The sequence below is a fragment of the Tenrec ecaudatus genome, chromosome 16, assembly GCF_050624435.1.
Source record: "Tenrec ecaudatus isolate mTenEca1 chromosome 16, mTenEca1.hap1, whole genome shotgun sequence".
NCBI lineage: Eukaryota > Metazoa > Chordata > Mammalia > Afrosoricida > Tenrecidae > Tenrec > Tenrec ecaudatus.
Window position 1 is genome coordinate 18,095,780 of NC_134545.1, and position 15,075 is coordinate 18,110,854.

Genomic DNA, 15,075 nt, shown 5'->3' on the forward strand with positions numbered 1-15,075 from the left:
GGCCGGACAACTGTCCCAGGATTTAGGAAAAACAATTCTGTGGGTTCAGGGCCACTAAGAGAACAAAACATAGTTACCCCTATACACCCCCGGACCCCCTGACAAATTGGTATCACAGTTGGCTATGCGTTTTGAGGGGGGAGAGAGGAGACTTCTTACTCTTGTCAAGAGTTACAGACTTGGAAACCCATGGGGGCAATTCTCCTCAGTCCTATTGAGTCACTGTGTGTCGGAATTGACTTGATGGCAGTGAGTCCATCATGCAGTTTTGCAGTTAGGGAAACTGAGGCATAGATGTGTGCATGTGTTTTGGAGACCCCACACTCCTTTAGGCTCTGGTCTATGCTAAACTGGAGGGGCGACTCCAGGGTGTGGACATACCGGAGGCTGGCGGTCCCCACGGGCCATGGGGTTTGTCTGGAGGATGTGTGACACTCAGAAATGTGACACCCGGACACTCAAGAGGACATGGTGATGCTGCCTCCTCCGTCCCAGGAAGCATCTGCCTGTGGGGTCCCAGCAGCTTGGAGGATGCTGGATGATGTGGCCCGGGCCTGTAGCCTGCCCCTCCTCCTAGGGCTATAGAGCCTGAGCCTGGGCTCCGGGCTGTGGGGTCCCCAAGGTCAGGGGAGGCGAGGCTGAGGGAAGATGAAGCCAAGAGGAAGAGGGAGTAGGTAGGGAGAGATGGAGATGGAGATCCAGAAGGCTGGAGAGAAGGTGTTGAGAGGAGAGGAAAAGAGACCTAGATCTGAAAGAGGAGCTGGAGATAGAGGTGGTGAGGGGAGACAGACAGACAGAGAGAGAGAGAGAGAGAGAGAGAGAGAGAGAGAGAGAGAGAGAGAGAGAGAGAGAGAGAGACAGAAATGGCAGATAGAGTCAGGCAAAGATGAGCGGAAAATGAGAGAAAATCAAGAAGACAGAGAGGGACCCAAGGTAAGTGGGCCCAGATACAGAGAAGAGCAGGCTTTGTGCACGGCCAACCTTACCAGGTACAGGGGGAAGGAAAGGCATCTCCAGGAGGGGGAGACGCCTTAATCCTGAAAGCAGAGGGGCCCCTGAGTGCGTTCATTCACTCATCCATCCATTAATCCCCTCTCTTCTTCCTCTCTAGCCCCGCCCCCTATTCATCTACCCACTCAATCACTCACCTACCAACCACCCCAAACTCAACAGAGAAGCAGAGTCCCGTGGGAGGAACGGTTGGCATCAGAGGAGGTAAAGAAGGATGCAGGGAGGCATGTCTGAGCCACGTTTCAACTCGCCAACTTTTCCAACAACCTCACGGGGTGCACACTCAGAGGGGTACAGTAACTTGTCCAAGGTCACACAGCCGTGGCTGGTTTGCTGACACAAAGACCCATGGCCCAGGCTGCTCCCCCTATAGCCTCAACACCCCTAACCATTAGAACCCTTTCTGGAAGTTTCCTTGATACTCCCTGCTGTACTTGGGGCAGATTCACACCCCCAACTCCAGTCCCCAAGGAATAGACCCCAGGGATCCTTCCCTCTCTGGCGGGAAGGTGTGGGCTTTGATGTCTGCAATGTTAGGGTACCATCCTCATGCACCCAGTTAAGACAGCAAATCTGTACACCCTTCAAGCCCGGAGCTGAACTTGCCCTCAGAGCCCTACCTCTGGCTGAAGAACTCATTCATGGTCATGGAGCCATGCTGACCAACTCATAGTGACCCTATAGGACAGGGTAGAACTGCCCCTGTAGTTTGTCCAGACGGTAACTCTCTATGGGAGCAGAGAGCCCCGTCTTTCTCCTGACCCTAAGAGCAGCCTTGTCTATAAAGTGAGCCACATACCAGGCAGGAAAGAACTCATCCAGTCCTTTGGTGGCAAGTCAAGGGCAGTGCCCGCCCGGCCACCACAGTCAGAGACACCCGGCCACCACAGTCAGAAGCAGACCGGGCCAGGACTGACGGACGATGGAAATGGGGAGCCAAGGGAGGACAACGTGCCGTTACATCAAGTGGATTGCAACCAATGTCCCAGCACAGAGGACATAGGCTTTGTGGAACGGACAACTGGGCTCTTCTGTAAGCATGGCCCCAAAGTGAAATTGAAAAAAAAAATCCACGTGTGACCTGGGTCATGCCCTACTGCACCCCCACCCTCCTTCCTAGGGTGATGCCGTGCCTGGCTAAGAAAACACCTGTGTCTGCCTGAGCCACCTCGAGGCTGCGTAAAGGCTTTGTTGGGAATCTAGAGCATGGCCGAGCTCTCGAAGTACCTGGGGATGGAATGGAAATAAAGCTCGCAGGACAAGTCCCATTGACTTAAATGTGAGAAAGACACCCAGTGGACAGTGAAACCCAAAAACCCTTAAACCCACTGCCATCGAGTCCCTTCTGACTCACAGTGACCTTACAGGTCAGGGTACACCTGACCCTGTGGGTTTCCCAGAGCGTAACTGTATGGAAATAGAAAGTCTCATCTTTCTCCCTTGGAGTGGCTGGTGGTTTCGAATGGCTGACCTTGTGGTTAGCCGTCCAGTGCATAACCCACTACGCCACTTGGTAAATAGGAAGAGGCTGGGGTTGGCAAGGGGGTAGGGGGCCAGGGTAAGTGCAGTGGAATCCCAGCTTTATCAACATATTGACAAAGTTCTCATTTTTGCTTAAGTTATCATTATTAGTTGCCGTCCAGCGATCAAAGATGTATACAGAGATGCAAATTTGCTTCCCAAGAACCTCTTTAAAGTGCTGAAAAGCAAAGAGGTTACTTTGAGAATTAAGGGGCGCCCGACAAGAAAGGCCGCGGTATTTTCAGTGGCCCCGTGTGCATGTGAAAGTTGGACACTGGATAAGGGAGACGGGAGAAGAATCTGGGCATTTGAATGGCGGTGCTGGGGAAGGATGCTGAAATTACCACGGACGGCCAAAAGAACCATCGAATCTGTCTGGGAAGAAGTACGGCCAGAATGCCCCTTAGAGGCAGGGATGGCGAGACTTCATCTCATATGCTTTGGACGTGTTGTCAGGAGAGACCAGTCCCTGGGAAGGGCATCCTGCTTGGTCCAGTGGAGGGGCAGTGATGAAGAGGAAGGCCCTTGACAAGATGGATGGACACAGTGGTGCCGCAGCAGGTTCGGGCATGGGAAACCCGTGCAGCTGGCGCAGGATCAGGCGGTGGGTGTTTCAGCCCGTGGCGCACACGGATTCTAGGCACCGGACCCCCGGCACCGGACAGTCACAACGTCATATGTTGCGCACTTGTGATGCACCAGGCTCTGTGCTGAGGAGTTTGCAGGTCTGTGTCAGTAGGTGTCAGAGTATGAATTGTCGATGGGACAGCTGAGGAGGGGCTTCAGAGCTGTCCGGAACTGAGCAGATCGATTGCCTATCACAGCTACCGCCTCAGAATAAACGTCCTGGGAGAAGTACCCAGCACACAGAAGGTGCTCAAGGAATGTTTGGGGGGACCTTCATGGAGGGAAGGAGCTAGGCACAGGGCAGGGGCTTGATCAAGGTCTATGGATGAGCCGATGCAGGCGGGGTGTCCGGGACACGATGCTTAAGCAATATTTCAGAGACATGGGTAGTGGGAAGGTCTCAAGGCTTTCACAATGAGCTTGGGTGAGCTACATGGCATGTAGTAGGTGCTCAGGAAGGGGGGGGGGCTCCATACCCTTCCCCGGGCCAGGTGGCCCCCTGCCCGTGCTTCCCCGCCCTCCTCACGGTCTCACCTTTGTTGTAGAGGGAGCCGTCAAAGTAGTAGCTGCCCGTGTAGAAGCCCGTGGCCAGCTCGATGAGGTGGCGGGCCCAGGTGTTGCCGGCCCCCGGGAAGCTGGCGAGCGCCACGAGCTGTTTGGACTTGGCCGGGAGGAACCGTCTGTCCATGCAGCGGTTGTCTGTTAGGGTGGGACACAGACGGGGTCAGGGGCAGCAGACGGAGCTGGCCTAGCCTGCCACTTCTCTGCTATGTGCCTGGGAAATGATGTACCCATCTGGAAAATGCGCCAAGGTTCCCCCGCTCGCTCACAGGGTGAATGTGAGAATTCAAGGAGACGGCGTTGGGCATTCGGGCACATGGTGATGGTGGTGTTGTGCGGTCAGCCCCCAACTCATGGCAACCCCATGGGACCAACAAAACACGGCCCGGTGGTCCCATTCCATCCATACAGTTTGCTGTGGTCTGAGACCCTGGTAGTCCATGGGGTTTTCGTTGGTTGGCTGTCTTCCCAAAGCAGCTCAGCAGGCCTTTCTTCTGCTGGAGCCTGCTCAGAGTCACAGCAGCTCACTGACAGACTGGGGGTGGGGTGGGGGTGGGGGGCTGGCGACCCATGATGTGCTGAGTCTACTACGGAACCCGTACATTCGGGATTCAACCAACAACAGTGAGCACGCGGGCTTCTCTCCAATCTCAGTTGTCTCTTGTCTCCTATCACCTGCACCCTGACCTCCAGCTGAAAACCTTCCAAGCCTCCCAAACTCATCACCCTTGACCTTCAAGCCCCCTGGCCCGATTCTCACATGCTTCCAGGCCCAGACCTACTCTCCCCACCCACCCAGACTTTCCAGCCAGCTGGGCTTCCTTCATGTTCTTCTCTGTGCTGTGCCTTCTGACTAGACACCTTCGCACAGGCTGCTCCCTCAGCCACCACTGCCTCCTGCCTTCCTCTGGCTGGTATGTCTACCAGCTCCTTCCTATTCAGCTCTCAGAGCACCGGCCCGCCCTCCCTTCTCTCACCCGCTGGATGAGGGTTAGGGCCCCTCGCATTAGGGAACCACACCCAGCTCCTTCATATCACTCATTGCCATTTTGATTCAGGTAATTATTTGTGCAATCGGCGCTCAGTCAGCAAACTTGGCCCTAGGGCTCTTTGTTGGCCCCTTGGAACTTTCCATACCAGCACACATTAAATAAATAGTTCTTGGAGGGATGCATGGATGGTTGGTTGGATGGATGGATGGATGGATGGATGGATGGATGGATCGTTGGGTGGAAGGGTGGATGGATGGATGGATGGATCGTTGGGTGGAAGGGTGGATGGATGGATGGATGGATCGTTGGGTGGAAGGGTGGATGGATGGATGGATGAATGGATGGTTCGTTGGATGGATGGTTAGGATGGATGGATGAATGGATGGTTCGTTGGATGGATGGTTAGGATGGATGGATGGATGGATGATAGTTGGATGGATGACATGTTGTGTGGGCAGGTGGCAGTGAGTGAGAGAGCCCCTCAGCATGTCATCAGACAGTGGCCAGGGCTAAGTGAGTTAATTCAGGTAAAGGTCTTAGGTGGCACAGACCCTCAGTGGGTGCTGAGTCTTGGACCAGATGCTATGGGTGCTAGTTACTAAAGGGACCCAAATCAAACCTGGCACCTCCAAGTCCATTCAGCCTCCTAGTGACCCTGTAGGGCAGGGTAGGACTGCCCCTGCGGGGTTCTGAGACTATAATTCTTTATGGGAGCAGAAAGCCACATCTTTCTCCCTTGGAGCAACTGCTGGCTTTGAACTGCTGACCTCAGCCACAGTGCCACCTGAGCTCCCTGCACACCTAGTGAGTGCTCAGTCAATGGCAGACTCTGGGCAGCTGTGGGCCCAAGCTCCAGTCACCCCCCAGCACACAGGGACGGAAAGCACTGCGTGGGAAACCACATGAGCGGCGATGGCCAGGGGGCAGGACACTGGGAACAAGCCGACACATCAATTAGGGGCTCTTTATCTGCTGTTCAAATGGCCCAAGCATCTGCTCTGCCCACAGCAGAGCCACTCGGAATCAAGGGATAATTAATCTGCCATGTCTCTTCCTGCAGGCAGAAGCTACACGGGTCTGTGCAGAGCGACCAGCGTGTCCCCTTCCCCACCCCCCCTAACAAATGCCCGGTCTCCTCGACACAGAGGGGAGGAACACGGCTGCCAGGCTGTTCTGCCCGCTGCATTCACTCCGCCCCACTCTACTCCCAGAGAGGAGAACCTCCCCCACGCGCTCCCCACAGCTGAACATCGTTCCCCAGCAGACTGCCTCATCTTTGTCCTGAGCGGTGGCTGGTGGGGCTCGAACCGCTGAACTTCCAGTTCGAAGGCTAGCATTTTAACCACTGCGCCACTCTCCCCACCAGGCTCTTAGATTGTCGGGCTCCCCACTTGCCTCTCCATCAGGCGGGGCCACCACTACCTCTTAGGGCATCTTTGTGAAAGGGGGGGTGGGATGGGGGGGGTGGAGAGAAGCATTCCTTCTCCAGGCAGGTGCACGGGGTGGTGGGCAGAGGCGGGGCTGCCTCTCGAGCCCCACTTTCCCCATCTGGGCTGTGCGTATGCAGTGTGCACCCTGCGCCAGCCGTACATGCAGCCTAGGAGGGGAGGCGAAGGCAGTCTGGGTGAATGGTACTTTGCTGGCTTTCGAGGGTCCCATGGGGGTCTTTGGACCGCCGTGAGCAGCGGCCAGCACTGGAAGCAAACAGGCTTCCGTAAGTGTGTTCCGTCTGCTACCGCTTCTGAATCCCGGCTTCTTCATCTTTTAAAACCGGATGCCTGCAGCCTGGGTGAGAGGCTTGCGGTGGCCTCGGTGTGCTTAAATGAGATGGGGGTGGGGCACGGAGGGCGGGCCCAGCGCTGATCTGTTACAGAGCCCATTGGTTGGCAGAGTCAGAGTTGAGGGGTCGTCCCCTGGGCTGAGCATCTCAGTGAGGGGCTCACCCTGGCCCTGCCCTGCCCTGTCACTGTCCCCTAGGATGCTTTGGTCAGGAGGAGGGCTTTCATCTAGAAAGCAAATCAAGAGCATGAGCTTGGGCAGGTCCCTTAACGGTTCTGAGCCTCAACTTCCCTATCTGCAAAATGGGCACAACGATTGTTCCAGCCTGGCAGGAAAGCTGTGGGCTTTCAAACAGCGGTGAGGGAGGGACTTTGAAGCCAGGCCTTGGCACAGTCCCCGAGTGGCACAAAGTGCCGTCACCATTCTCACCACCGTCCCCATCATCAGCGTCGTTATCACCACCAGTGAAATCTAGCGGCTTCGAGAAACGGGAGAGGAGATTAAGGGACGCTGTCCCAATAGCAGAGGCCAGAGCATGTCAGTGGGACAGACAGAGTCCTAGAGTTGCCACGGCTCACCTACAGCTTCATTTCACAGATGAAGGGACTGACACCAGTCGGGGAGATGACTTGCCCAGGTCCCCACAGTGTAGTAGCTAGGTTGTATTATACTTACGGGGGGGGGGTATTATACTTATGGGGGCGCAACCTGTCAATCAAGAGGTAGCCTGAGGACACCTCCTTGGGGCTATGACCTTTTGTATAAGAGAGAAAGAAACTGGGAACTTTTCTCTTGGCCCCTTTGACTACCTGCATCCTGTCTTGTCCCCACTGACCGTGGATCCACCTGACTCTGTATCCACCAGCCTGTGCTCTCCCTGCTTCCCGCTTCACCCCTCTGCATCGTTGGCCTGCAGCCTCGTGACTCTGCAGAGGACTCTGACTTATGGACTTAAGACCTTCAGTTGGACTGGGCTTGGCTGCCTTCTTGATATAAAAAAGACTTCTTGGCATAGCACACTTTTAAAAACACAGAGTGAGTGTCCCTGGCTTTGTTTCCATACACAACCAGCCCTAACACAGTTGGAACCAAAGGGAAATGCAGGCCTCCCACTCCCAGCCCAGAAGCCAGGTTGCTGACTCCCCTATGGAGAGAGTGCTCCCAGTGGGGTGCTCAGTGAGTGGGCAGAGACAGGGGGGGCCTGAGACCCACCAACCTCCCCCAGCTGCCCAGCCAGGTCTCCAAGTTGCTCCAGTCCACCAGCCTAGCGGACCGGCTGTAAGAAACGCCCAGGCCAGGGCTGCTGGAGAGCCGACTCACCCTGCACCTGGGTCTGGTACACGATGAAGTAGCTGGGTGTCCCACAGCTCTCGAACTCCTCCGCACTGCACTTCTGCGCACAGAGCTGCTCATCCTCCCGCTCGTGGAGGGGAAAGCGCGTGGTGGGGAAGCCGCAGTGGCAGGCGGTGCCCGCCAGGGCCGCCAGCGGGTACTCCTGGGGGTGGGAGGGACAGGAGGAGGCCCACTAGCTCCACAGGCAACCCGGGTTCCAAACGCGGAGTGGGGACCTGGCTTGCCCTCCCCCCAACTCGAAACCAGAAACGCTTTGCCTTTGAGTCTGCATAAGGAGCTCTGTATTGCCTCCCGTGTAGACTGCTCCCCCTCTCTAAACCTCTCTCCTTTGGACCCCAAGGAGATCAGAGGAAACAGGAAGTGTGGAGCCTTTCGATTTACCCAAACTCTCCTTTCCCTCTGGTCCCCTGTACAGTCTGACCCTTCCTTATATGGGCTTGCCCCTGACCGTGCTGGTTCATGGCCTTTTGTCCCCTGTCATGGAAGAACACTAGCCAACTTGTAGGCTCTTCTGGGACCCACAGGGACTGGAGAATGTCTTCCCAGTGGGGATGCAAACCAAGCTTCCAGAAATCTCATGAGATGCCCGTGACCCACCGCGTTCCTGAATGCTCCATACAGCGCAGCAAACCAACAAATGAGTCCATGTGAACTCATCGGGACCCTATAGGACAGAGTAGAACTGCTCCCTGTGGGTTTCTGAGACGATACCTCTTTTTTGGTTTGATTTTGTTTTGTCTTGTTTGAGACTCACTTAAAAAAATCATTTTATTTGGGATTGTACAGCTCTTATCACCATCCATCCATCCATCCATCCATCCATCCATCCATCCATCCATCCATCGTGTCAAGCACATTTGTACCTATGTTGCCATCATCATTCTCAAAACCCAGAAAGCCTCTTCTTTTTCCCAAGGAGCGGCTGGTGGGTTCAAACTGTTGACTTGCCCACTACACCACCAGGGCTCTGAGCCATTCATTGCAGTCAGGGTGAGTTAATTAAAGGTTTGATTAGTAAGGCCTGAGGATGACAGTGTAAATGTCCAAATGGCTCTTTGGCAGGAAAGGGGTTCCTCACCCCTGGTTCTGCACGGTCAGCCCTTTGAAACCAGCCGCTCTGTGGGAGACAGACAGGCCCCTTGACCCCCATAAAGAGAGACAGTCTCAGACACCCTGAGGGACAGTTCTCTCTTGTTCTACAGGGTCGCTGTGAGCCGGGATCCATTAGCTTGCAGGGAGTTTGGTTTTGGGGTTGTCGTTGTTACCCGGATTCTAACCCAACAGCTACCTAATGCCTCAGGTTCGGATACTGTCCCTGCCCTGCCTCTGCTTGCATACCTTGAGTGACGGGGAACTTACTCTGCCTCAAGGTGGGGCGCTGTCCTTGCCTCTTGTACCTGGAGATCTTTCACTCGTGGGTCTAGGCCCAGCCCAAATGGCACCTCCATCCCTCACTATGAGAAGCTACTTCCTTGGGGAAGAGACAGCTTCAGCCTCTTGGATCTACATGCAACTGCTGCCTGCCTCTTCATCTGCACAAATCACCAGCCTTCACCCCTGGTCTCTGGCCAAGCACCTGGCTCCTCCGGACCGCCCTTCCCTCTGAATGAGTGTACTCCACTCCCCCCCAACCTGGCCGCAAGCTCACCTTCTCAGTGCAGAAGTCCACACACTTGTCCACAGACAGGTTCAACATGGCAGCCGTCACGGGCAAGGCCAGGGAGAGGTTGCTGGGCCTGCGGAAGCAGCCTCGGAAGATTGCGCTTCCATCTGGAGAACCACAGGGAAAGGGGACCATCAGAGCTCCAGCCAGAGATCCATCCTCTGGAGGAGGGGCTCCGAAGGGAAAGGCAAGAGTAGACAAGCATGGTGCCTGAGGTCACACAGCGAGACAGGTGACAGAGCAGCCGATGCTTGTTCTGAAGCGGATCTCCTCGGAGCCAAGGAATCAGGTCAATCAAAGAAGGGTCTCCCCTCGACCCTGGAGCCACTGGGCCCTGCTTGAGATTCTTCCTCAGCTATAGAATTTCCCTTGTCCTTGCCAGCATTCCCATGTCTCCTCCTCAATGAGCCAGATCCCAAGGAGGAATCCCAGTAAGGAATCAGGAGGAGGAGCCGAGAGTTGGACAAGGGTGCACCGCCCTGCTCCACCAGTTGGGGCTTTAAGGGCTTTTCTCAGCCTCCAGTCTCTACACACCAAGGCCTGGGCACCTCCAGGATCGGCGAGACCGAGGTGGTCCGAGGAATTGGCTCTGAGACAACTTAATCCCAGGGGCCCGATAGAACACTTGGAGGAAACATCTAATTATTCAAAGTAATGCCCTGTTTCCCCAGCCCCCAACCCCCCCCCACACACACACACACAAAAATCTCACTGCCATTGAGTGGATTCTGATTCATGGCGACCCTATAGGACATGGTAAAACCCCTATGGGAGGTTGTAACTTTTTTTCGGGGAGCAGAAAGCCCCATCTTTCTCTCGAGGAGCACCTGCTATGTCTGAACCGCTGACCTTGGGATTATAGCAGCCCACGGCATTCTCTGCAGTACGAGCCACCCCTTTCAAAAGCTTACTGCCCTGGAGTTGATGCCAACTCATAGCGACCCCTGTGGGTTTCTGAGACTGTAACTGGTGACAGGGGTAGAAAGCCCTGTCTTTGAGTGGCTGGTGGTTTTGAACTGCCGACCTCGTGGCTCACAGTTCAACTCACAACCACGTCACCACTGGGGTTTGTAGAGAGAGCCACTCTGAGGTGTGGGCTGAGCTGGCCGGGTCCTTAGAAGCAGAAGCTGAGGCAGGGAGCTGGTGTCTCCCATGGACGGAGGGTGTGCTCTCAGAAGGGGAGGGGACTCGGGATGGGGCAGGAGAAACAGTTAAGCCAGGCTCTGACCACAGCTGGAGCCTCCCCTGAGCTTGACCCTACCAAACAAAACCCCAAGTCATGGCCATCCATCGAGTGGATTCTGACGCACGGCGACGCTCTAGGGCAAGGTAGAACTGCCCCAGTGGGTTTACGAGACTGTCACGCTTTAGGAGAATGGGAGGCCTCCTATTTCTCTCAAAGGTTCCTGAAGTTGACCCCACATTGAACCAAGGGTCCACCCTGCCCCACGCATTCCTGTGGGATGGACTGCGCCCCACTGTGACCCTGAGTGTGTGACTCCGTTGGCGTGTGCCCTGCAGGATCTTCCGTGGTCAGAGATAGACCACCAGGTGTTTCCGAGGCCATGCAAAGGGTTAACGTCTTTGACTACTGACCCAAAGGTGGGCAGTGCAAGTCTGCCCAGAAGCACCTTGGAAGAAAGGCCTGGCAAACTCCTCCTCCTACTCCTCTCCCCACACACACCAGCCCTGGGAACCCCTAGGGAACACACAGCCAGCTCTGTGCTGACACCCCTGGGGTCTCCGTGAGTCAGATGGCACTCCATGGTCACTGGGAAGGAGTGGGGGTGGAGAGGGCTGTTGTGGGCAACGGTGCTGTTGGGTCCTGGGTCTGAGGTGGGAGTTCTTTCCTGGACGTTCCCTCCAACCCGCCTGCCACCTTGGAGAGGTCTGAGACTCCCAAGACAGGACTGAGCAGGAGGGCGGCCATGCCAGATGGGTGAGGGCACACACGTGAATGCGGGCACTGGGCTTGGTCTGCGTGTGCCCTGGCTGTGCCCATGTGCCGGAGCCATGATGTCTGAGATCTGTGTGCGTCCACCTCTGTGCACAAGAGGCCCAGTGTGCTGGGGATGGGGGCATGCACGGCTAGTATTCAGGAGAGCGGCGGCTGTGTTGGTGGGTGGGGAAGCCACAGCTACCTGTTTGGGTCTCTCTGGCTCCATACCGGCAGGTATGCTGGTCTGCCCTCGAGGGGACTCTGTGTGCAGGTGAAGGCCTGGTGATCCAGCTGTTTGCCTGGTCACGTGATTGTGTATCTGACCTATGCCCCCCAAGTGTGAGCCGCCTCAGGGTGCTGTTCTTGAGGGACACTCCTCTGGTGTGGGAGGGGGGTGCTCTCCTGGGTTTCTAGGCAACCAGTTAGTGATAGGGGTGGGGGGGGGCAGTGGACACTTCCATCAGCACGGACTGTATTGCCCAAGAATCCCCGAGCAGCCAGTACCTCGTCTTGGTTAGAATGGACTCTTGCTCTGCCCCCACCCTACCCCACCCGCCATGCACAGAAGCCTGCCTCTCGCCCCACAAAAATAGACCCACCAGACAGGGCAGGTCCCAGACTGATTCCTAGAATCCAGGGACTTTCACACCAGCTGTCCACCGCTGAGGACGCTGCTGGGGGCTGTCCAGATCGTTGACAACAGGGGCTGCTACCCACGTGCGGGCCGCAGAATGCTCTCACTGTTGGGTCAGTGCTGGTGATTCGGTTCTGACTCATAGTGACCCCCTGCACAGCAGGACAGGACACTGCCCAGCCTCGCCCAGCCCTCCCACTTGTTCTGACGTCTGAGCCTATTGTTGCAGTCCCTGTGTCCATCCATCTTGCTGAGAGTCTGTTAGGCAGATAGGCAGGGATGGGATGTCCATGGACGCATGCCCAGGAGAGCCAAGCATAGAACAAAAGCCTAGGTTTTCCCGCTGTGGGCATGGATGGGCGTTAAATCTGGATCTGCCCACCTGGGCCAGGTGATTGCAATTCAGCCAATGGGATCGACCTGGGGTCGTTCACCACACACCCCCCACCCCCGGGAATCCTTGAAAAGGCAGGAACCGAGAGGGAGAGGGCTCGTCTTTTTGGAGGAAAATTGGGAGAGAGATCTTTGCGTGACCCCGAGAAGTCTCTGCCAGGCTGCATGGTCGAAAGGAATCTTATGGGTGCCGCGTAAAACCTGAAGCTTCTTTTAACTCTCATTAAATTCACTTGGATCACGAGCTAGGCTTCGGCGTGAATTCTTTCTTGTGCGGAGCCAAGGACGAGGTGTAACTCTAGCCTGGAGAGAGAGATCTTACAGGTCTTCCTCCCCCTCCCCGCCCCTTCCCCCCCCCCCCCCCCGCTGCCTCTTCATTTAACCAAGCAGGATGGCCTTTTCCGATAACTGGTCTCTCCTGACAACACGTCCAAAGTATGTGAGGCAAAGACTCGCCACCCTTGCCTCTAAAGAGCACTCTGGCCGTACTTCTTCCAAGAGAGACTTGGGCCTTGGTATAGGAGTGCGTGTATGCCCACCTATGGGTGCATGAGAACTGAACTGTGCCTGTTGGGTCACCCTTACAGTCTCTCATGCCAGGACCTCGAGGAATGGAAGGTGAGGTCCCTTGAGCCCACATTTCTTCCCTGGGGCCTCCGTGGAAACCCCGCAGCCTGGCTCCAGGCCAGAAGGGCCTGCCCTGGACCTCGAGGCCAGGATGGAGAGCTGGGCAGCTCCCGAGGAGATCAGAGCAGCCGACTTTGGGTCTGCAGGCGGCTTCTGTCTGAAAAGGTGTCTTCATCCTTGCTGCGGGCAGCCCTCCCCCCACAGAGCCCACCGGACGCTTCTCCCTCCCCCAGGTGCTCACGGGAGCCTGTTTCCGCTTCGCTGAAATGGAGACGTGACCACAGTGTGGACCGCAGTGCTCACATGTTGAGAGCTGGGGGACACTGGGAGGGGCGGGCAGAGCGCCATATCTGTCTCTGTCCCCTCACCAACACAAAGGGCTGAAACCACAAAGAAGGGGGAGGCGGGGCCGACTGCCCATCCTGGCACCTCTCCAGGTGATTTCTGGGGCCACCCCAGAAAAGTCAGGTTGCTAGGGTGGAAAGGGGCAGGGAGCCGCTGCCCTAAACCCAGCTCTGTGGCCAGAATTGGGCTCTCTGACATTTGAGCATCTGCTAATGAGTACCTGACTCTCCCAGCTCAATCGAAGCCCCAGTCCAGCACCCTGAATACCAAATGAGGGGAGGCTTCCAAGGGCCAGCGCCACTGTTGTTGAGTCTCTTTGGGCAAGTGGCGTTGGGAAGAGGAGCAGTATTTGGGAGTCAGTTTTGGAAAGCAGTGAACCCTTTGGGTAGCGGGTCTTCCTAGAGCCTGGACCATTCTACTTGGAAAGGGAGTTCCACTGAGTCACGGACGCTCGCTTCCCACCACTTGGCGGAAGGATGCCGGGAGAACATTTGGAGGCTCTCTGTGGTCTAACTGCAGCTGGCAGCCAAGGCCCCCAACCGCCCACTGCCCTCAGCCCTTCCATCTGGGGTCCCTCTGTTCTCCCCGCCGGCGGCTTCTTGGGTCTCAGCAGCCAGCCAGATTGACTTGACCTTTATGGGATAAAATTAATCTGGGGCTTGCTCGATCATGGGCTGAAAAATCAGGACCCTTGGCGATGGCACGGGACCGGGCAGGGTTTCCTCCTGCCGCACATCAGGTCCTCCGGGAGTCGGACCAAACTCGACAAAACAGCAGCATCTGTAGGGGCAGAACCCTGAGCCCCCAGGAGGAGCCCTGGGTGTGCTGCGTGCAGCCGCCCACTGCCTGGCCTTGGGGGCTTGAGTGTAGCCCAGACACTGAGCAGTTTTCTGTGGAGCTTCCAGGCTAAGATGGGCTAGAAAGCAAGGCCTGGAGATCTACTTGCAAAAATCAATCCGGGAGAAGCGTATGGGGCATTTTCCCCTGGCATGCCTGGGGTTGGCAGGAAGTGCGGGCTGACTTCAGCCTCAATTTCCTCTTCTGCAAGTGGGCATAATGATCCACCCTGCCAGAGTAGGAGCCCTGGTGGCACAGTGGCACATGTTGGGCTGCTAACCGCAAGGCCAGCAGTTTGAAACCACCAGCAGCTCCACAGGAGAAAGACGAGGCTTTCTACTCCTGGAAAGAGTTACAGCGTCGGAAACCCACAGGGGCAGTTCTACCCTGTCCTCTAGGGTCACTGTGAGTCCGAATCGACTCAATGGCAGTGAATTTGATGAGATCTGCTTTTGCAGTGTCCCCCATGCTTCCAGTGTCCGCCCAGGCTCTGAGTTGGAATAGATTCGATGGCTGAGAGTTAATTTGTTTGTTTTTAGTTTGGTCAGTTGCAGCAGATGTTGCTGAGAGCAGCTTTGACGGTGTCTGAGATGCAACAAATGCTCACCACCCTCCTCTATGGCTGGTCGTTGACCCCTGAGGGAGTAGTTGGTGATGCCCTGGGGGTGGAGTGCTTACTCGAGTTGGGTTGCCAACCGTAAGGTCAGCAGTTCGAAACCACCAGCCACTCCTTGGGAGAAAGACCGGGTCTGTCTACTCTTATAAAGAATTAGTCTGGGAAACTCACAGGGGC

At 56.0% G+C, this 15,075-nt stretch overlaps 1 protein-coding gene across 4 annotated transcripts in view; it reads right to left on the reverse strand.

The window, feature by feature from the left end:
• WSCD2 (WSC domain containing 2) overlaps positions 1–15,075 on the reverse strand; it is a 121,608-nt gene that overhangs the window by 9,290 nt on the left and 97,243 nt on the right. For all 4 annotated transcript variants that reach the window (XM_075535098.1, XM_075535096.1, XM_075535097.1 and 1 more), the window contains exons 5-7: positions 9,493–9,614; positions 7,812–7,986; positions 3,694–3,858 (exon numbers count right to left, since the gene is read on the reverse strand). In XM_075535098.1, coding sequence (XP_075391213.1) covers positions 3,694–3,858; positions 7,812–7,986; positions 9,493–9,614 — 462 coding nt within the window. The remainder of the gene's footprint in view (positions 1–3,693; positions 3,859–7,811; positions 7,987–9,492; positions 9,615–15,075) is intronic.